The 23,702-nt window shown below is 45.2% G+C and overlaps 1 protein-coding gene across 2 annotated transcripts in view; it reads left to right on the top strand.

Moving 5' to 3' along the window:
• The window catches only part of AOAH (acyloxyacyl hydrolase), a 439,135-nt gene that overhangs the window by 174,901 nt on the left and 240,532 nt on the right, over nt 1-23,702 (top strand). Inside the window, exon 5 of one of the 2 annotated variants that reach the window (XM_063922509.1) lies at nt 10,385-10,444. The exons of the other annotated variant lie outside the window; for it this stretch is intronic. Within the exon in view, the coding sequence (XP_063778579.1) occupies nt 10,385-10,444 (60 nt within the window). The remainder of the gene's footprint in view (nt 1-10,384; nt 10,445-23,702) is intronic. 2 annotated transcript variants of the gene reach the window in all.

Raw genomic sequence — 23,702 nt, 5'->3', positions numbered from 1 at the left:
TTTGTCATCAGAACCCATTCCAGAACCTCTCTCGACCTCCATGGTACTCTCGCCGGAACAGACTGCTCTGGTCAACATCATAGTCAACAGGAAAATCCGGATCACAGTCTCTTGGGGCAAGTCCATCTTTTAGGAGGAAACGGAGAAGAATGAGAAGGGGGAAAAAATAGTTGAGGGAGAGGGGATGGGAAGTGGAGAAAAACAATAAAAGGGAACAGGGAATCGACAACTGCTTTTGGTCTTATGATTTTCAATGCTCAGGTGCCGCCTCAGTCCTCCTGAAACAGACACTCCAGTGATACAACTTCCTCTACCGTCTGTTCCTTATCACGGGACCTCTCTGGATCAGCAACCTTCTTACAGTGGGACGAATGAACCCAAGTCTCTCTCTCGGCAACCTTCAATGCTGTAGTGCTAGTCAATAAGACTTGGTATGGTCCTTCCCATCTGTCAATAAGGCAACCTGAGCGTAGAAAATTCCGTATCATTACATAATCCCCAGGTTCAATGTCATGACAATTACTATCTGGTAAATCAGGAACCACCAACTTCAAATTATCATTTTGATTCCTTAGCTGTTTACTCATGTTAACCAGGTACTTTACAGTCACTTCATTGTTACACTTCAAATCATCCTGAGGGTTAATCATAACATGTGGTTGTCGACCAAATAAGATCTCAAAGGGAGACAGATTAAGAGGGGACCTGGGAGTGGTTCTGATGCTGTATAGTACAATGGGTAAAGCTTCTGGCCATGTCAATCCTGTCTCTGCCATAACTTTGCTCAGTTTATTTTTAATAGTGCTGTTCACTCTTTCCACCTTCGCACTTGCCTGTGGACGGTATGGAGTGTGCAGCTTGCTATCAATTCCCATTAACTTACACATTCCTTGAAAGACATCACCTGTAAAATGGGTACCCCTATCACTTTCAATTATTCTAGGGATACCGTATCTACATACAAATTCCTGCACAATTTTCTTAGCAGTAAACATAGCGGTATTTGTGGCCGCAGGAAATGCCTCGACCCAATTTGAGAATACATCTATACAAACAAGTACATATTTCAAATTTCGACAAGGGGGTAATTGTATAAAGTCAATCTGTATTACCTGAAAAGGGCCGCCTGTAGGTGGGATATGAGATGGTTCTGTTGGTATTGCCTTTCCGATATTCTTTCTCAAACAGGTAAGGCATGACATTGCTCTTTTACCTGCATGAGATGAAAATCCTGGGGCGCACCAATATGCTCTTACCAACTTACACATTCCCTCCTTGCCCAGATGAGTCAGCCCGTGTGCTGCCTCAGCTAAACATGGAAGGTATGCTCTGGGGGCCACTGGTTTACCTTGTCCATCCGTCCAGAGTCCTGAGGACTCCTGGCCATATCCTTTTGCCTTCCAGACTGCCTTTTCCTGTGTGGAACACAAATTTTGCATTTCACACAACTTTTGTGTGTTGATGGTATTAAATACCATCAATTGTGTGGTGTCTGTCTGTCTGGGGGTACCAGCTGCTAACTTAGCAGCTTCGTCTGCTCGGCTGTTACCAAGTGATACTGGGTCCTGGCTATATGTGTGTGCTTTACACTTGATAACAGCCACTCTGTCGGGTTCCTGTATCGCTGTTAGAAGCCTTTTGATGTGAGTTGCATGCGCTACCGGTGTACCAGCTGCCGTCATGAAATTTCTGAGGCGCCATAGGGCTCCGAAATCATGGACTACCCCGAAGGCGTATCTAGAGTCGGTGTAGATATTGGCTGACTTGCCCTTAGCCAATTCACATGCTCTGGTTAGGGCGACCAGTTCAGCAACCTGGGCTGAGTGAGGTGGGCCTAGCGGTTCTGCTTCTATGGTGCCTTGGTCATCTACGACTGCGTATCCAGTACACAAGTCTCCCGAGTCTGACTGTCTGTGACAACTACCGTCAGTGTAAAAAGTAAGATCTACATCTTCCAGTGGGTTGTCACTGATGTCAGGCCTTGCCGTGAAATTTTGGGTCAAATATTCCATACAATCATGCATGTCATCTTTTGTATTAAATCCTCCTTCCCCACCACTCTCATCCTCCACCCTTTGTGCCTGTCCAGGCACACCTGGGAGATATGTTGCAGGATTTAATGCACTGCATCTCATTATGGTGATGTTTACGGGGGCCATTAGTGCCAATTCCCATCTTGTAAACCGCGCTGATGAGACGTGTCTGGTTTGGGCAGAATTTAGCAAGGCTGACACTGCATGTGGTGTATGAATTGTGAGGTTGTGACCTAGCACTACATCTTCGCTTTTTGTTACTAGCAATGCTATCGCAGCAACGCTTCGCAAGCATGTGGGGAGGGATCGCGCTACCGTATCTAGCTGAGCGCTGTAGTATGCTACCGGCCTGCTGGCATCACCATGCTTTTGGGCTAGGACGCCTGCCGCGCAACCAGCACTTTCTGTTCAGTACAGCTCAAAGGGTTTCCCATAGTCTGGCATACCTAATGCTGGCGCCTGTGTTAGGCACTGTTTAAGTCTCTCAAATGCCATCTCGGACTCGTCTGTATGCGAAATCCGATCAGGTTTGTTTGAGGAGACCATCTCCTGCAAAGGTAACGCTAGAATGGAAAATCCTGGGATCCAGTTACGGCAATACCCACACATTCCTAAAAACGTTCTGATCTGTTGCTGGGTTTGTGGCAGAGTCATGTCTCTAATTGCTTGGATTCTATCAGCGGTCAGGTGTCTCAGTCCTTGTGTTAGACAGTGTCCTAGATATTTTACTTTAGTTTGGCATAATTGCAATTTGTCTTTGGAAACCTTGTGTCCTGTGTCTGAAAGATGAAACAGGAGCTGTTTCGTATCCTTCAGGGACGCTTCCAATGAATCTGAACACAGTAGTAAATCATCCACGTACTGTATCAATATTGATCCACTCTCTGGTTGGAAAGACTGTAAACAATCATGCAAAGCCTGGGAAAATATACTTGGACTGTCTATGAAACCTTGTGGTAATCGAGTCCATGTGTATTGGACTCCTCTGTATGTAAATGCAAACAAATATTGACTGTCAGGGTGTAGAGGTACCGAGAAGAAAGCGGAGCAGAGGTCAATAACAGTGAAAAATTTCGCAGTGGGAGGGATTTGCATAAGGATGACAGCTGGATTTGGCACTACGGGGAACTGACTCTCAACTATTTTGTTAATCCCCCTTAGATCCTGCACTAGCCTGTAACCCCTCCCCCCACTCTTTTTTACAGGGAAGATGGGACTATTGGCAGTGCTGGATGTTCTTACCAGAATGCTCTGTTGTAGCAAGTGCTCTATTACGGGATACACTCCTAACTCCACCTCTGGCTTCAGAGGGTATTGTGGGATTTTTGGAGCTATCCTTCCATCTTTTACTTGTACAACTACCGGAGCTACATTTGCCATTAATCCAGTGTCTTGTCCATCTTTAGTCCACAGTGACTCTGGTATCTGGGATGTCATTTCTTCTACTTGGGATGGAGTCCTATTTGTCATAACGGTATGTGTCATTAATTTTGATGGGGAGTCTAACATGTCTCGCACTTCCTGAGCGTGATTCTCAGGTATGTCCAAGAATACACCTTCAGGAGTACAATAAATGACGCACCCCATTTTACACAATAAGTCTCTTCCCAGGAGATTAGTCGGTGCCGATGCAGTCAGGAAAAAGGAATGCTTGGTATGTAAAGGCCCTATTGTAATCTCTGCTGGTTTGCTAACAGGGTAATGCTGGACTACTCCCGTTACTCCCATGGCTGGAATTGTCTTACCAGTGGTTCTCATGCCCACTGTCGAATTTATCACTGATTTGGCCGCCCCCGTATCTACAAGAAAGTTTAATGTTTTACCAGCTACATCAATTGCAATTTCGGGTTCACTTCCAAGACTTGCAATCAATTTTACTGGCTGCAGATTACAGGTATGGCCACACCCCTATTGGGTATGGTGACCTCCCTGAATCCCGCTGGCAGCAACTACTTGTGAAGGGGTTAACTGGGAACTGCCAGAAGTTTGCCAGTCTCCTTTTGGGGGATATCTTTTTGTTTCCCCTGCATGTGGCTCATAACTCCGTCTCTGCGGGCCCTGATCCCAATGTCGTGTGTCATGTCGTGGTCTAGGGGGTTGGTATGATTTTTGTGAATTTTTCACTCTACAGTCTCGTGCCATGTGTCCCTGTCTATGATAAGAATAACAAGTTACCACATTTGACTTACCCACAGGGTTTGGTGATTTATACAAAGGCTGCCTTGTGGTCAGGGCCTGTATACTTACGGCCATTAACTTATCACCTTGTAATTCCCTGTGTCTGGTGATATTCCGATCGTGATCAATAGCTGCCTCTCTCAAAGTAGCCACCGACAGACCTCGCCAACATGGTTGCGTGGTCTGTACCCTTGTCTTTAATGCTTCTTTTAAACCATCCATTAGCACAGATACTGCTACTTCTCTATGATTTATGTTGGTTTTAATGTCCTCTATGCCTGTGTATTTAGCCATATCTAGTAATGCCCTGTGAAAATATTCTGCAGCTGTTTCCGACTCCTTTTGTTTAATGGAGAAAATTTTGTTCCATTTAACTACAGCTGGAAAATAATCTTTTAACTGTAAATTTATTCTTTTTACATTGTCTTGGTTGTACACATCTGTAAGGGGTACATCCTGATCCAATCCACAGTCAGCTAGAAATTGAGCTGGGTCGACATTGGAGGGTAAACATGCCCTCAGCAATATCTGCCAGTCTTTGTTATTGGGCTCTACAGTGTTCCCTAGGTCTCTGATGTATTTCTGGCTAGCAACTAGATCTTTTCTAGGATCAGGGAATTCAGACACTATGGTTCTTAATTCCATTCGGGAAAATGGGCTGTACATGGCAATGTTTCTGATAGGAGTGACTCCTGTAGTGTCAGTTTTCCCATTTGGCACAGCTATTACCCTAACGGGATTAAGCCTAACAACATCATTCTGATTAGATTCTACAGCCTGTGGTGAAATGGTTTCAGCATAGTGTAAGGTGCCGTACTTACCCGTTGATACGACCTCACCTGTCCCTCCGCTAGGGGCCTTTGCTACTAATCTTAAGGGTTGGGCCGTGCCTACTGTTGTTTCTGATAAGGTGGCTGCTAGAGAGAGCGCCGATATTGTTGCCGATTCGTCCTCTTGATCACACTCCTGGGGAAAGTTTAAAACAGGGTACAACTTGCACGGGTTAATATTTGCATTGGTTAACTTATTAACATTATCTTTAACATTTATACAGTTGCTAAGTGTTTGTTTGTTACACCCTAGTGCGTCATTCTCCGCAACCAATTTCTCTCCTGATATATATGGTGGCGGCGGTGCCGTGGCTATCAGTTTCCTGATAGGGTTAGATCCCGCCGCCTGAGCCAATCCTCTCTGTATTTCACCCTCCTGTTGCCATAACTGCAAATAATCATAATGTTTGATCCGTCTCTTTGTTGATTTAATGAGACATATCCTCCTCCTTAGATTCAGTAAACACATCTGGGCTAAAGCTGCCTACTCTTGGGAACTTCTCCCCGTCATGTACCGTCATTCTCTCCCATTCATCACATAAAACCTCTGTGTGTGAACCGTATTTTTCACACATTACATACCTTGCCGACCCGATTGGTCGGTTTACTGAATCAACCCGAACCGAGGTTGATCGCCCCCTACCTGAACAATTGGCCCCCATACCTGCAGGTGTTGCTTTCTTCAGCGAGCCCTTACAAAAACCAAAATGTTCAAGATAGGCTGACGGTGGCGGTTTACCGAGTACCCCACTCACTCGCCCACGCCGACCAATACGACCTACACACTGCCCTAGTGCTGGCGTACTCGACCCAGGGCCCCTGCGACCTGAACCGCTATTTACTGGAACATGTGAGGGTGATCCGCAGAGCACTTACTCTTTCCAGTAACTATTGGTTGCTGGATAGTTCCCAAGTGACTGGCGAACCTCCCTTAAAATAAAAAAAATTACACAAATCACGTTAGAATGTACAAATAGCGTTTATGACCCCTTTCGTACACAAATGGCACTAGGTCAGATTACTAACTAATGCACACAATTACGTGCGGTACAATCGTTCAGTACATAAGCAACTAATCTTATGTACGGAGCGACCAACGGAATCGAAAATTACGGCTGCGAATTCCTTCAGCCAGAGCTTTATGGCCTATATGGGTTCCGCACCAACCCTTCTTGGTGTTGTGCTACTTGTCTCTATAGCGGACTTCTTAGTCTGCTGTAACTGGACCTCCTGGTCTTGTTCCGGACCTCCTGGTCTGTGCCACAGTAGACCTCCTGGTCTGCTATACTCTAATGCTCAAATTTTATGTTTAACAAGGGATGCCTCCCTCGCCACCATGTACGTCACTTACATGTATGTACCTCACGAGAACTCGACTTCTTGTGGTTCAACCTCAAAAATTGTAGAACTTATATAATTTCAAACACTCACTCACCACATGTACACTTTTGTTTCTATTTCTATTTCTGCGCAGAAATTTCTTTCCTTTAGACCAGATGAGTTGTAAATTGGAGAAGGATCTATTAACTTAAATTTCGGACACTAAAATCGATTTGCGCTATTTATCGCGTTGCCACTTTTTCGCCTGTTAAAATAACACTATCGTGTGATTTGAGTTACGTGGGCGTACCCGGACGCTCCGTTGCGTAATATACGCTGCGTGCGTCGGCCTTTGGGTTGCGTACGCGAGTCTCAGCCTTTTGTTAGAGACACGTGTACGCAAAGCAGATATCCACCGTAACACAATTTACACGTTTATCAATGTAGACGATCCTCGATCATCTACCGAGCACCACACAGATCTCTCCTTGTATCTTTAGGCAGAGCTGTGTGCGTGCTTTGCAATTTACACCTTAATGTATTACTTTTACTCTTTAACTATTAAATAGCGACAAATCTCTCTTAGCACGTTTATCAATTTATAAAATGGCAAACAGGAGAGTGATATGAAAAATACACGAATGAAAAGAAATGCAGATATATGCGTGCGTGCGTACGCAAGACAGAAATAAACAGTTTTAAAAGACACTAGTGTTTTGTTCTTACCTCCGGTTCCGGATTCCCTCAGCACCCTTTACTAAGCGAAGCAGACGCTTATCCAGACAGCACTACGAGGAATATGACCTCCCGCCCTTTGCTGATGGATAATGTCTGCTGAAATTACCTAGTGCAGATATGTGAAGGACGGACGAGCCGCCAATTGATAAAGCTAAATATTTATCTTACTTAAAACCCTTTAAGAGGTCTAAGAACACTGTACGCTATTGACGTATGGAATACCATAAGGGTACGCACGTTGCGTAACAATCGCTTAGCCGTAGTCGAGACGCTCAAGCGTCACGTTCGCTCACGGCCAAGAGATCACAGGCAGGCACGCTATTGGCTGCCGACTAACGTAATGATACGCTATTAGCGTAGCGGACGCTCGGGACCACGAGGAGATCACAAGCGGCGCTGACGCTCACAGTGTAAAACCTTTATATCTATACCATAAAACAATGTATTATGCAGTAAACCTTGGTGTAGTGATAGGGTGTAGATGTAACACAGTGTAACCTTATTAACTTAAAAGCTGTTCGAGCGTCTCCGACGCTCTGAGAATACTTGGAAATATAAGAAATACACAGATACCGATCTTAGGTTCTAACACCTTCTATGAACGTTATATTTGCAAAAGAATAATACAATACAAGTCATACACTACCAATATAACATAGACTAACTAACCAGATAACTACACATAAAATACAATACAATTACGTTTAAGGGAAAATGAGAGAGAAAGAGGAGAGGAGAGAGAGAGAGAGATATGGCTCACAATAACAATAAAGACAATATGATTGCGGAGAAAACTTACGCACAAAGGGAACGATCGCATGCGCCTTTCTGAATATCCAGCTCCCGATTATCAGTGATGAGAACCGTTGAAGAGAGTGAGCTGGATCAGATCGGCTTGTCTATTTATGCCCCACACATAATACAATACAATGGTCCCTACAATCTCATTGTTCATTGGACACAGGAATTCGTCTTCGCATTATAACAAAAGGTCATAGGTTGATTCATACAGGTGGGCTGTGACTATTTCCAACTGCTCAGGTGGGTGGGAAACTAGGTTTCCCGCCGCATGGATAAGTGAGTGCAAATATTAGTAAAGTACATAAACTTCTTATGTCCATAACTATTCGCACGAGCGATTAATCCGCTTCAAACCAACACCGGAATATTGCTAATTAAATACTCTTCCGATGGATACTAAACACCACTGTATAACCCTTGTCTGACCCTTCGTATCAAACAAAGAGGGATCTCTTTGTTTATGAACATGCTACAGGCTTGAAAGACTAGGCATGTTTACATTGGAAAAGCGGAGACTAAGAGGGGATATGATCAACATCTACAAATATATAAGGGGACAATACTCAGAGCTTGCGCGGGACCTGTTTTTGGTTAGATCAACACAGAGGACTCGTGGACACTCGCTCAGGTTAGAGGAGAGGAGATTCCGCACAATACGGCGTAAAGGCTTTTTCACGGTAAGGACAATACGTGTTTGGAATTCCCTGCCCGAGGGAGTTGTAATGGCGGAATCTGTCAACACCTTTAAGAATGGGTTAGATAAATTCCTATTGGATAAGGATATCCATGGGTATGGTGCATAGTCATGCATTATAGTTACTATTTAGTCAAATCATCATGCAGAGGACACCACAAATAGGTTGAACTCGATGGACAATTGTCTTTTTTCAACCTCAGATACTATGTTACTATGTTACATTGACTAAACTTTCAGATTCTATCGAAGGGACCATAATCTACAAAATACATTATATGGTTAAAATATGTAACGATCGAGTCGCACGCTAGGCGCACATAAACTCTACCGTAAATGCGCATACTGTGCGCCTGCGGGTGCACGTAACAGCGGGTATGCGTACGCACGGGAGAGCGCACGCATGCGCAGCGCGGACCTGTATGAGGTGCAAATATGGCAGTGTGCATCATGATATTTTTCTGACTTTGACAATTTGATTAGCCAACACCCTGTAACCGCGCGAACGCATTTCTAATACAGTTCTTGGTGCGTGCATCTAAATCTGTACTGCAACTACGAACACCATTGGGAACGCATGTGCAGTGCAACTCAGATGCATGCACAGACTAGAAACATCGCACACACAAAAATAAAACACATTGGCCTCAATAGGAAAAAAATAAAATACATTGAGCTCAATAGGAAGTAAATAAAACACAATGGCCCGAACAGGACAAAAAAAAACACAATGGCCTCACAGGAAAAAAAAAACCCGTAGGAAGAAAACCCCAAAAACTTTGTCCCCCCACAGGAAAAAAAAAACACATTGGCCCCACTGGAGAAAAAGAAAACACATTGGTCCCCACAGAAAATAAATAAAACACATTAAGCCCCACAGGAAATAATGAAAACATATTGGCACCCACAGGAAAAAAAAATAAACCTACATAATTGCTACAGTCCCTCAAAGAAGACTGACCTTTCTGCAGTGCTGGCTGAAATACTTGGTTCCAAAAGCGATGTGTATTTGGCTGTTTAGCTCCCAGCACAGGAGCCGTCAGGTGCTGTAGATTATTGTGATCACTGAGGTGTCCGGCCTGGCAACAGTACCAACACAGGTGCTGCAGGAAGAATCGGGCAGCCCCAACCGCCTTGTGGGCTTAGGTGGGTAATTTATGTCCCTTGGGTTGGGGGCAGGTAGTGTATGTCCCTTGGGGTAGGGGTAGGGTGGTAGTATATGTTCCATAGGCAGGGGGGTGTAGGTTCTGTATAATGACAGTGACTTCCGGGGTTTACTAACTGATCATGTGTGGTCATCAGGCTGTGTATGCACATAGTTTCAGCATAGGAGGGAGGTGATGTGCTTCTAGCATATCCTTCCCCTAAAGACAGAATTAATGCCATCTGAAGATGTTGCTAGCTACAATATACAAGCGCAAACAACTGTGCTTTCTATAGCTTGTTAAATATACCTTCCCCTTAGTTCTCTAAATTGAAAGTTGTGGTACAATAGTAAATAATGTAAATATCTGTGGTATCTCAGAAATTTAGGTATTAGGAATGAACATAGCAGCACAAAGGATTTCAGATTTCCCAGTTGCTGCACGTTCAGTGTATGTACTGTATGTGAGCTGGAGGGGATGGGGGGGGGGGGGTGATCCGACACATGACAATCAAACATTTTTAACATTGACACATATTAGTGAAACTTTTATCAAATATGTGAGGGAAAATTCTGGTGCCTAACCTCCATATGTAACAAAATATGTACATCCAACTTTTCTTTGCTTTTTTTTTTTTTATTTCAGATGGGTTTAAAACGAACAATTAGGAAAGCAGAGAAGATGGTGAAAATGTCTGCCATTCTGGTGAGGTCATTGGCTACACATGTATGGGGCCAGATTACATTAGGTGAGAGCTGGCAACAGCTCATAAGCGCAGTTATGGTAGGCTGACTTCTGATCATACATACATACATACATAGGCTCTGATCAGAAATCAGCATACGGACAACATTCTGCAAAGCAAAAAGAAGCTACTTCCATGGGGTAATGAATCTGGCTCATAATCTATGACAAATTCAGGAGTAAAAGAACAGTGATGCTGGGAGACTGGGGGGTATTGCCTTTCAACTACAAATTCTGAAGGGACTGTTTAAAATATAAAGAAAATCAGTTGCTTGAATAGTACTAGTACTGCTTAACTAATATTATTAAACTTTATTTTATTTATAATGCCTACATATTAAACATTGATTTACAGAGAATGTTTAATATTCACAACGGTACCTGAACCAGTGATGCTTACAGTCTAATGTCTGTAACACACAAATACACACATACACAATCTGGCCAATCCATAATAAACCACCACTATCATTTTTGACAGTGGGAGGAGGCCATACATTTAGGGGGAGATTTAATAACATGTGAGGTTTCCTGGGAAACTGGCATTCTTACACAACGCAGGATATTAAGGTAAGAAAAACTTGCTCACTTTTCCTTACCCCCTATATAGGTAAGAGATAAATTAAGCAAAGCTTTCCTACCAAGGCCTGATAAAGATATTAACTGCTACAGGTTTAGGCATCCTTGTGGAAACCCCTAGCACACCATACCCTCCACCTGTACCTTTTTGGCAGGTACAGTACCTTTTTTATGGTCTGTACCGATTTTTGGCTCTCCGAACTTCCATTGAAAGTATAGTAAAAGGGTTGTGGTCACGCCAGCTTTACCCACACCCACGCCCCCTTTTGGATTTGTACCGATTTTTATGTGTAAAATGTTGGAGGGTATGGCACACTGCAGCCATGCTCATTGTAGTAATGAGGAAAGAACCGCTGCAAACGAAATTGAGAATGGGGAGTGAATGTAGAGGATGGAGGAGTAATGAAAATAGTAATAATGTAGCTTTAACCATGCACTCACACTCTTCAAATGACATACCAGCTAGAGCTACAAATACCCAGTTTTAATCTTTGTAACAGAAATGATAAAGATTGCGCAACCCGTAAATGCAGCCTTATGAGCAAAATAGATTCTTCACAATTACTCCACAATAACATTACAAGGTTAAAAGTAGAGATGAGCGGGTTCGGTTTCTCTGAATCCGAACCCGCACGAACTTCATGTTTTTTTTCACGGGTCCGAGCGACTCGGATCTTCCCGCCTTGCTCGGTTAACCCGAGCGCGCCCGAACGTCATCATGACGCTGTCGGATTCTCGCGAGACTCGGATTCTATATAAGGAGCCGCGCGTCGCCGCCATTTTCACACGTGCATTGAGATTGATAGGGAGAGGACGTGGCTGGCGTCCTCTCCGTTATAGTAGAAAAGAGTAAAGACTGAGTGACTTAGTTATAATTGTGGGGAGGATTGGGGACGGGGAGCAGCTGTTAGGGAGTACAGTGATTTAGATTAGGAGAGAGAGAGAGAGAGAGAGATTGACCTGATTTACTGGAGCTTAGGAGTACTGTAGAAGAGAGTGCAGAGTTTACTAGTGACTGACCACAGTGACCACCAGACAGTGCAGTTTTATTTAATATATCCGTTCTCTGCCTGAAAAAAACGATACACACAGTGACTCAGTCACATACCATATCTGTGTGCACTGCTCAGCCCAGTGTGCTGCATCATCTATGTATATATTATATATCTGACTGTGCTCAGCTCACACAGCTTATAATTGTGGGGGAGACTGGGGAGCACTGCAGTGCCAGTTATAGGTTATAGCAGGAGCCAGGAGTACAAGACAGTCACATACCATATCTGTGTGCACTGCTCAGCCCAGTGTGCTGCATCATCTATGTATATATTATATATCTGACTGTGCTCAGCTCACACAGCTTATAATTGTGGGGGAGACTGGGGAGCACTGCAGTGCCAGTTATAGGTTATAGCAGGAGCCAGGAGTACATATTATATTAAAATTAAACAGTGCACACTTTTGCTGCAGGAGTGCCACTGCCAGTGTGACTGACCAGTGACCTGACCACACTGACCACCAGTATAGTTAGTAGTATACTATATTGTGATTGCCTGAAAAAGTTAAACACTCGTCGTGTGACTTCACTTGTGTGGTGTTTTTTTTTTATTCTATAAAAAACTCATTCTGCTGACAGACAGTGTCCAGCAGGTCCGTCATTATATAATATATATACCTGTCCGGCTGCAGTAGTGATATATATATATTTTTTATATCATTATTTATCATCCAGTCGCAGCAGACACAGTACGGTAGTTCACGGCTGTAGCTACCTCTGTGGCACTCGGCAGTCCGTCCATAATTGTATACCACCTAACCGTGGTTTTTTTTTCTTTCTTCTTTATACATACATACTACGACATCTCTTTATCAACCAGTCTATATTAGCAGCAGACACAGTACAGTACGGTAGTTCACGGCTGTGGCTACCTCTGTGTCGGCACTCGGCAGTCCGTCCATAATTGTATACCACCTACCCGTGGTTTTTTTTTCTTTCTTCTTTATACATACATACTACGACATCTCTTTATCAACCAGTCTATATTAGCAGCAGACACAGTACAGTACGGTAGTTCACGGCTGTGGCTACCTCTGTGTCGGCACTCGGCAGTCCGTCCATAATTGTATACCACCTAACCGTGGTTTTTTTTTCTTTCTTCTTTATACGTACATACTACGACATCTCTTTATCAACCAGTCTATATTAGCAGCAGACACAGTACAGTACGGTAGTTCACGGCTGTGGCTACCTCTGTGTCGGCACTCGGCAGTCCGTCCATAATTGTATACCACCTAACCGTGGTTTTTTTTTCTTTCTTCTTTATACATACATACTACGACATCTCTTTATCAACCAGTCTATATTAGCAGCAGACACAGTACAGTACGGTAGTTCACGGCTGTGGCTACCTCTGTGTCGGCACTCGGCAGTCCGTCCATAATTGTATACCACCTAACCGTGGTTTTTTTTTCTTTCTTCTTTATACGTACATACTACGACATCTCTTTATCAACCAGTCTATATTAGCAGCAGACACAGTACAGTACGGTAGTTCACGGCTGTGGCTACCTCTGTGTCGGCACTCGGCAGTCCGTCCATAATTGTATACCACCTAACCGTGGTTTTTTTTTCTTTCTTCTTTATACATACATACTACGACATCTCTTTATCAACCAGTCTATATTAGCAGCAGACACAGTACAGTACGGTAGTTCACGGCTGTGGCTACCTCTGTGTCGGCACTCGGCAGTCCGTCCATAATTGTATACCACCTAACCGTGGTTTTTTTTTCTTTCTTCTTTATACGTACATACTACGACATCTCTTTATCAACCAGTCTATATTAGCAGCAGACACAGTACAGTACGGTAGTTCACGGCTGTGGCTACCTCTGTGTCGGCACTCGGCAGTCCGTCCATAATTGTATACCACCTAACCGTGGTTTTTTTTTCTTTCTTCTTTATACATACATACTACGACATCTCTTTATCAACCAGTCTATATTAGCAGCAGACACAGTACAGTACGGTAGTTCACGGCTGTGGCTACCTCTGTGTCGGCACTCGGCAGTCCGTCCATAATTGTATACCACCTAACCGTGGTTTTTTTTTCTTTCTTCTTTATACGTACATACTACGACATCTCTTTATCAACCAGTCTATATTAGCAGCAGACACAGTACAGTACGGTAGTTCACGGCTGTGGCTACCTCTGTGTCGGCACTCGGCAGTCCGTCCATAATTGTATACCACCTAACCGTGGTTTTTTTTTCTTTCTTCTTTATACATACATACTACGACATCTCTTTATCAACCAGTCTATATTAGCAGCAGACACAGTACAGTACGGTAGTTCACGGCTGTGGCTACCTCTGTGTCGGCACTCGGCAGTCCGTCCATAATTGTATACCACCTACCCGTGGTTTTTTTTTCTTTCTTCTTTATACATACATACTACGACATCTCTTTATCAACCAGTCTATATTAGCAGCAGACACAGTACAGTACGGTAGTTCACGGCTGTGGCTACCTCTGTGTCGGCACTCGGCAGTCCGTCCATAATTGTATACCACCTAACCGTGGTTTTTTTTTCTTTCTTCTTTATACATACATACTACGACATCTCTTTATCAACCAGTCTATATTAGCAGCAGACACAGTACAGTACGGTAGTTCACGGCTGTGGCTACCTCTGTGTCGGCACTCGGCAGTCCGTCCATAATTGTATACCACCTAACCGTGGTTTTTTTTTCTTTCTTCTTTATACGTACATATTACGACATCTCTTTATCAACCAGTCTATATTAGCAGCAGACACAGTACAGTACGGTAGTTCACGGCTGTGGCTACCTCTGTGTCGGCACTCGGCAGTCCGTCCATAATTGTATACCACCTAACCGTGGTTTTTTTTTATTTCTTCTTTATACATACATACTACGACATCTCTTTATCAACCAGTCTATATTAGCAGCAGACACAGTACAGTACGGTAGTTCACGGCTGTGGCTACCTCTGTGTCGGCACTCGGCAGTCCGTCCATAATTGTATACCACCTAACCGTGGTTTTTTTTTCTTTCTTCTTTATACGTACATACTACGACATCTCTTTATCAACCAGTCTATATTAGCAGCAGACACAGTACAGTACGGTAGTTCACGGCTGTGGCTACCTCTGTGTCGGCACTCGGCAGTCCATCCATAATTGTATACCACCTAACCGTGGTTTTTTTTTCTTTCTTCTTTATACATACATACTACGACATCTCTTTATCAACCAGTCTATATTAGCAGCAGACACAGTACAGTACGGTAGTTCACGGCTGTGGCTACCTCTGTGTCGGCACTCGGCAGTCCGTCCATAATTGTATACCACCTAACCGTGGTTTTTTTTTCTTTCTTCTTTATACGTACATACTACGACATCTCTTTATCAACCAGTCTATATTAGCAGCAGACACAGTACAGTACGGTAGTTCACGGCTGTGGCTACCTCTGTGTCGGCACTCGGCAGTCCGTCCATAATTGTATACCACCTAACCGTGGTTTTTTTTTCTTTCTTCTTTATACGTACATACTACGACATCTCTTTATCAACCAGTCTATATTAGCAGCAGACACAGTACAGTACGGTAGTTCACGGCTGTGGCTACCTCTGTGTCGGCACTCGGCAGTCCGTCCATAATTGTATACCACCTAACCGTGGTTTTTTTTTCTTTCTTCTTTATACATACATACTACGACATCTCTTTATCAACCAGTCTATATTAGCAGCAGACACAGTACAGTACGGTAGTTCACGGCTGTGGCTACCTCTGTGTCGGCACTCGGCAGTCCGTCCATAATTGTATACCACCTACCCGTGGTTTTTTTTTCTTTCTTCTTTATACATACATACTACGACATCTCTTTATCAACCAGTCTATATTAGCAGCAGACACAGTACAGTACGGTAGTTCACGGCTGTGGCTACCTCTGTGTCGGCACTCGGCAGTCCGTCCATAATTGTATACCACCTAACCGTGGTTTTTTTTTCTTTCTTCTTTATACATACATACTACGACATCTCTTTATCAACCAGTCTATATTAGCAGCAGACACAGTACAGTACGGTAGTTCACGGCTGTGGCTACCTCTGTGTCGGCACTCGGCAGTCCGTCCATAATTGTATACCACCTAACCGTGGTTTTTTTTTCTTTCTTCTTTATACATACATACTACGACATCTCTTTATCAACCAGTCTATATTAGCAGCAGACACAGTACAGTACGGTAGTTCACGGCTGTGGCTACCTCTGTGTCGGCACTCGGCAGTCCGTCCATAATTGTATACCACCTAACCGTGGTTTTTTTTTTCTTTCTTCTTTATACGTACATACTACGACATCTCTTTATCAACCAGTCTATATTAGCAGCAGACACAGTACAGTACGGTAGTTCACGGCTTTGTCTACCTCTGTGTCGGCACTCGGCACTCAGCAGTCCGTCCATAATTGTATACCACCTAACCGTGGTTTTTTTTTCTTTCTTCTTTATACATACATACTACGACATCTCTTTATCAACCAGTCTATATTAGCAGCAGACACAGTACAGTACGGTAGTTCACGGCTGTGGCTACCTCTGTGTCGGCACTCGGCAGTCCGTCCATAATTGTATACCACCTACCCGTGGTTTTTTTTTCTTTCTTCTTTATACATACATACTACGACATCTCTTTATCAACCAGTCTATATTAGCAGCAGACACAGTACAGTACGGTAGTTCACGGCTGTGGCTACCTCTGTGTCGGCACTCGGCAGTCCGTCCATAATTGTATACCACCTAACCGTGGTTTTTTTTTCTTTCTTCTTTATACATACATACTACGACATCTCTTTATCAACCAGTCTATATTAGCAGCAGACACAGTACAGTACGGTAGTTCACGGCTGTGGCTACCTCTGTGTCGGCACTCGGCAGTCCGTCCATAATTGTATACTAGTATCCATCCATCTCCATTGTTTACCTGAGGTGCCTTTTAGTTGTGCCTATTAAAATATGGAGAACAAAAATGTTGAGGTTCCAAAATTAGGGAAAGATCAAGATCCACTTCCACCTCGTGCTGAAGCTGCTGCCACTAGTCATGGCCGAGACGATGAAATGCCAGCAACGTCGTCTGCCAAGGCCGATGCCCAATGTCATAGTACAGAGCATGTCAAATCCAAAACACCAAATATCAGTAAAAAAAGGACTCCAAAACCTAAAATAAAATTGTCGGAGGAGAAGCGTAAACTTGCCAATATGCCATTTACCACACGGAGTGGCAAGGAACGGCTGAGGCCCTGGCCTATGTTCATGGCTAGTGGTTCTGCTTCACATGAGGATGGAAGCAATCAGCCTCTCGCTAGAAAAATGAAAAGACTCAAGCTGGCAAAAGCACAGCAAAGAACTGTGCATTCTTCGAAATCCCAAATCCACAAGGAGAGTCCAATTGTGTCGGTTGCGATGCCTGACCTTCCCAACACTGGACGTGAAGAGCATGCGCCTTCCACCATTTGCACGCCCCCTGCAAGTGCTGGAAGGAGCACCCGCAGTCCAGTTCCTGATAGTCAGATTGAAGATGTCAGTGTTGAAGTACACCAGGATGAGGAGGATATGGGTGTTGCTGGCGCTGGGGAGGAAATTGACCAGGAGGATTCTGATGGTGAGGTGGTTTGTTTAAGTCAGGCACCCGGGGAGACACCTGTTGTCCGTGGGAGGAATAGGGCCGTTGACATGCCTGGTGAAAATACCAAAAAAATCAGCTCTTCGGTGTGGAGGTATTTCACCAGAAATGCGGACAACAGGTGTCAAGCCGTGTGTTCCCTTTGTCAAGCTGTAATAAGTAGGGGTAAGGACGTTAACCACCTCGGAACATCCTCCCTTATACGTCACCTGCAGCGCATTCATAATAAGTCAGTGACAAGTTCAAAAACTTTGGGTGACAGCGGAAGCAGTCCACTGACCAGTAAATCCCTTCCTCTTGTAACCAAGCTCACGCAAACCACCCCACCAACTCCCTCAGTGTCAATTTCCTCCTTCCCCAGGAATGCCAATAGTCCTGCAGGCCATGTCACTGGCAATTCTGACGATTCCTCTCCTGCCTGGGATTCCTCCGATGCATCCTTGCGTGTATCGCCTACTGCTGCTGGCGCTGCTGTTGTTGCTGCTGGGAGGGGAAGTCGTAAGACCACTTTTACTACTTCCACCAAGCAATTGACTGTCCAACAGTCCTTTGCGAGGAAGATGAAATATCACAGCAGTCATCCTACTGCAAAGCGGATAACTGAGGCCTTGGCATCCTGGGTGGTGAGAACCGTGGTTCCGGTATCCATCATTACTGCAGAGCCAACTAGAGACTTGTTGGAGGTACTGTGTCCCCGGTACCAAATACCATCTAGGTTCCATTTCTCTAGGCAGGCGATACCGAAAATTTACACAGACCTCAGAAAAAGAGTCACCAGTGTCCTAACAAATGCAGCTGTACCCAATGTCCACTTAACCACGGACATGTGGACAAGTGGAGCAGGGCAGGGTCAGGACTATATGACTGTGACAGCCCACTGGGTAGATGTATGGACTCCCGCCGCAAGAACAGCAGCGGCGGCACCAGTAGCAGCATCTCGCAAACGCCAACTCTTTCCTAGGCAGGCTACGCTTTGTATCACCGGTTTCCAGAATACGCACACAGCTGAAAACCTCTTACGGCAACTGAGGAAGATCATCGCGGAATGGCTTACCCCAATTGGACTCTCCTGTGGATTTGTGGCATCGGACAACGCCAGCAATATTGTGTGTGCATTAAATATGGGCAAATTCCAGCACGTCCCATGTTTTGCACATACCTTGAATTTGGTGGTGCAGAATTATTTAAAAAACGACAGGGGCGTGCAAGAGATGCTGTCGGTGGCCAGAAGAATTGCGGGACACTTTCGGCGTACAGGCACCACGTACAGAAGACTGGAGCACCACCAAAAACTACTGAACCTGCCCTGCCATCATCTGAAGCAAGAAGTGGTAACGAGGTGGAATTCAACCCTCTATATGCTTCAGAGGTTGGAGAAGCAGCAAAAGGCCATTCAAGCCTATACAATTGAGCACGATATAGGAGGTGGAATGCACCTGTCTCAAGCGCAGTGGAGAATGATTTCAACGTTGTGCAAGGTTCTGATGCCCTTTGAACTTGCCACACGTGAAGTCAGTTCAGACACTGCCAGCCTGAGTCAGGTCATTCCCCTCATCAGGCTTTTGCAGAAGAAGCTGGAGACATTGAAGGAGGAGCTAACACGGAGCGATTCCGCTAGGCATGTGGGACTTGTGGATGGAGCCCTTAATTCGCTTAACAAGGATTCACGGGTGGTCAATCTGTTGAAATCAGAGCACTACATTTTGGCCACCGTGCTCGATCCTAGATTTAAAGCCTACCTTGGATCTCTCTTTCCGGCAGACACAAGTCTGCTGGGGTTGAAAGACCTTCTGGTGAGAAAATTGTCAAGTCAAGCGGAACGCGACCTGTCAACATCTCCTCCTTCACATTCTCCCGCAACTGGGGGTGCGAGGAAAAGGCTCAGAATTCCGAGCCCACCCGCTGGCGGTGATGCAGGGCAGTCTGGAGCGACTGCTGATGCTGACATCTGGTCCGGACTGAAGGACCTGACAACGATTACGGATACGGACATGTCGTCTACTGGCACTGCATATGATTCTCTCCCCATTGAAAGAATGGTGGAGGATTATATGAGTGACCGCATCCAAGTAGGCACGTCACACAGTCCGTACTTTTACTGGCAGGAAAAAGAGGCAATTTGGAGGCCCTTGCACAAACTGGCTTTATTCTACCTAAGTTGCCCTCCCACAAGTGTGTACTCCGAAAGAGTGTTTAGTGCCGCCGCTCACCTTGTCAGCAATCGGTGTACGAGGTTACATCCAGAAAATGTGGAGAAGATGATGTTCATTAAAATGAATTATAATCAATTCCTCCGCGGAGACATTGACCAGCAGCAATTGCCTCCACAAAGTACACAGGGAGCTGAGATGGTGGATTCCAGTGGGGACGAATTGATAATCTGTGAGGAGGGGGATGCACACGGTGATATATCGGAGGATGATGATGAGGTGGACATCTTGCCTCTGTAGAGCCAGTTTGTGCAAGGAGAGATTAATTGCTTCTTTTTTGGTGGGGGTCCAAACCATCCCGTCATTTCAGTCACAGTCGTGTGGCAGACCCTGTCACTGAAATGATGGGTTGGTTAAAGTGTGCATGTCCTGTTTATACAACATAAGGGTGGGTGGGAGGGCCCAAGGACAATTCCATCTTGCACCTCTTTTTTCTTTTCTTTTTCTTTGCGTCATGTGCTGTTTGGGGAGGGTTTTTTGGAAGGGACATCCTGCGTGACACTGCAGTGCCACTCCTAAATGGGCCCGGTGTTTGTGTCGGCCACTAGGGTCGCTAATCTTACTCACACAGCTACCTCATTGCGCCTCTTTTTTTCTTTGCGTCATGTGCTGATTGGGGAGGGTTTTTTGGAAGGGACATCCTGCGTGACACTGCAGTGCCACTCCTAAATGGGCCCGGTGTTTGTGTCGGCCACTAGGGTCGCTAATCTTACTCACACAGCTACCTCATTGCGCCTCTTTTTTTCTTTGCGTCATGTGCTGATTGGGGAGGGTTTTTTGGAAGGGACATCCTGCGTGACACTGCAGTGCCACTTCTAAATGGGCCCGGTGTTTGTGTCGGCCACTAGGGTCGCTAATCTTACTCACACAGCTACCTCATTGCGCCTCTTTTTTTCTTTGCGTCATGTGCTGATTGGGGAGGGTTTTTTGGAAGGGACATCCTGCGTGACACTGCAGTGCCACTCCTAAATGGGCCCGGTGTTTGTGTCGGCCACTAGGGTCGCTAATCTTACTCACATAGCTACCTCATTGCGCCTCTTTTTTTCTTTGCGTCATGTGCTGATTGGGGAGGGTTTTTTGGAAGGGACATCCTGCGTGACACTGCAGTGCCACTCCTAAATGGGCCCGGTGTTTGTGTCGGCCACTAGGGTCGCTAATCTTACTCACACAGCTACCTCATTGCGCCTCTTTTTTTCTTTGCGTCATGTGCTGATTTGGGAGGGTTTTTTGGAAGGGACATCCTGCGTGACACTGCAGTGCCACTCCTAAATGGGCCCGGTGTTTGTGTCGGCCACTAGGGTCGCTAATCTTACTCACACAGCTACCTCATTGCGCCTCTTTTTTTCTTTGCGTCATGTGCTGATTGGGGAGGGTTTTTTGGAAGGGACATCCTGCGTGACACTGCAGTGCCACTCCTAAATGGGCCCGGTGTTTGTGTCGGCCACTAGGGTCGCTAATCTTACTCACACAGCTACCTCATTGCGCCTCTTTTTTTCTTTGCGTCATGTGCTGATTGGGGAGGGTTTTTTGGAAGGGACATCCTGCGTGACACTGCAGTGCCACTCCTAAATGGGCCCGGTGTTTGTGTCGGCCACTAGGGTCGCTAATCTTACTCACACAGCTACCTCATTGCGCCTCTTTTTTTCTTTGCGTCATGTGCTGATTGGGGAGGGTTTTTTGGAAGGGACATCCTGCGTGACACTGCAGTGCCACTCCTAAATGGGCCCGGTGTTTGTGTCGGCCACTAGGGTCGCTTATCTTACTCACACAGTCAGCTACCTCATTGCGCCTCTTTTTTTCTTTGCGTCATGTGCTGTTTGGGGAGGGTTTTTTGTAAGGGACATCCTGCGTGACACTGCAGTGCCACTCCTAAATGGGCCCGGTGTTTGTGTCGGCCACTAGGGTCGCTTATCTTACTCACACAGTCAGCTACCTCATTGCGCCTCTTTTTTTCTTTGCGTCATGTGCTGTTTGGGGAGGGTTTTTTGGAAGGGACATCCTGCGTGACACTGCAGTGCCACTCCTAAATGGGCCCGATGTTTGTGTCGGCCACTAGGGTCGCTTATCTTACTCACACAGTCAGCTACCTCATTGCGCCTCTTTTTTTCTTTGCGTCATGTGCTGTTTGGGGAGGGTTTTTTGGAAGGGACATCCTGCGTGACACTGCAGTGCCACTCCTAAATGGGCCCGGTGTTTGTGTCGGCCACTAGGGTCGCTTATCTTACTCACACAGTCAGCTACCTCATTGCGCCTCTTTTTTTCTTTGCGTCATGTGCTGTTTGGGGAGGGTTTTTTGGAAGGGACATCCTGCGTGACACTGCAGTGCCACTCCTAGATGGGCCAGGTGTTTGTGTCGGCCACTAGGGTCGCTTAGCTTAGTCATCCAGCGACCTCGGTGCAAATTTTAGGACTAAAAATAATATTGTGAGGTGTGAGGTATTCAGAATAGACTGAAAATGAGTGGAAATTATGGTTTTTGAGGTTAATAATAATATGGGATCAAAATGACCCCCAAATTCTATGATTTAAGCTGTTTTTTAGGGTTTTTTGAAAAAAACACCCGAATCCAAAACACACCCGAATCCGACAAAAAAAATTCGGTGAGGTTTTGCCAAAACGCGGTCGAACCCAAAACACGGCCGCGGAACCGAACCCAAAACCAAAACACAAAACCCGAAAAATTTCAGGCGCTCATCTCTAGTTAAAAGATAACTCAATTGGTGTATTAACATAACAATATATAGGAAGAAGTACTTACATTTAGAAATAGTTCAGTGAATAAGATGAATTCCCAATGTTTGTGACGACTATTTCCTTTATTCAAAGATGTTTTACTCCAAAACAACGATCAGGCCACACTCTCATCCCCAATAAGATCACTTCCCTGCTTTGTATCTCAAAAGCAAAAGAAAGAGGACATAGGGGGTAATTCAGACCTGATTGCTGCTGTGCGTTTTCGCACAGCGGACGATCAGGTCTGAACTGCGCATGCTTATGCACCGTAATGCGCAACAGACTGCAGCAACAGGGATCGCCGGTCAGCAACGGGATGGTGCGAAAATTACGAACGCACGGGCGAACGCAAGGAGATTGACAGGAAGAGGCCATTTGTGGGTGGCAACTGACCGTTTTGTAGGAGTGTCCAGAAAAACGCAGGAGGGACCCGGCATTTGGAGGGAGGGTTTCTGATGTCAGCTCCGGCCCGATCATCGCAGTGGCTGAGTAAGTCCTGGGCTGAGCAGAGACTGCACAAACTGATGTTTGTGCAGCTCTGCTGCAAATGCGATCGCACACCTGCACACACACCATACCCTCCCACCTGATCGCAGTGATGCAAAAAACGCACCCTGGTGATCAGGTCGGAATTACCCCCATAGTGCAGAACTGCCAGGAAACAAAAAGAGACATTTATTACCACATCAAACTCACAGATTAATAGATTAAAACAAGCATGTAGCCACTATCAAGTGGAAAGGGGTTCTCTTTCTTGCCAACCAAATTACCGTCCCAAATGGAGCAGGAGTCACTTTACCTGAAGCAAAGTGACTTTATCAGGGGAATCTCTGTTGGAGCCATCATTTACGAGGACACGGAGAAAAAGTACCTGGGACTCTTTAACTCCTGCTCCATTTGGGACATTATTAAAGGGGCAACACTCAATGTCCTCCTGGTTTAATGTCACTCAGAGCTTGTGCAGCCTTCAGTGGAACTAAGCAGTGCCGTTTCCAGG

The sequence above is a fragment of the Pseudophryne corroboree genome, chromosome 5 (genome assembly GCF_028390025.1).
Source record: "Pseudophryne corroboree isolate aPseCor3 chromosome 5, aPseCor3.hap2, whole genome shotgun sequence".
Classification (NCBI taxonomy): domain Eukaryota; kingdom Metazoa; phylum Chordata; class Amphibia; order Anura; family Myobatrachidae; genus Pseudophryne; species Pseudophryne corroboree.
The sequence above is the reverse complement of the archived record's forward strand: the minus strand, read 5'-3'. Positions and strand labels throughout refer to the sequence as shown.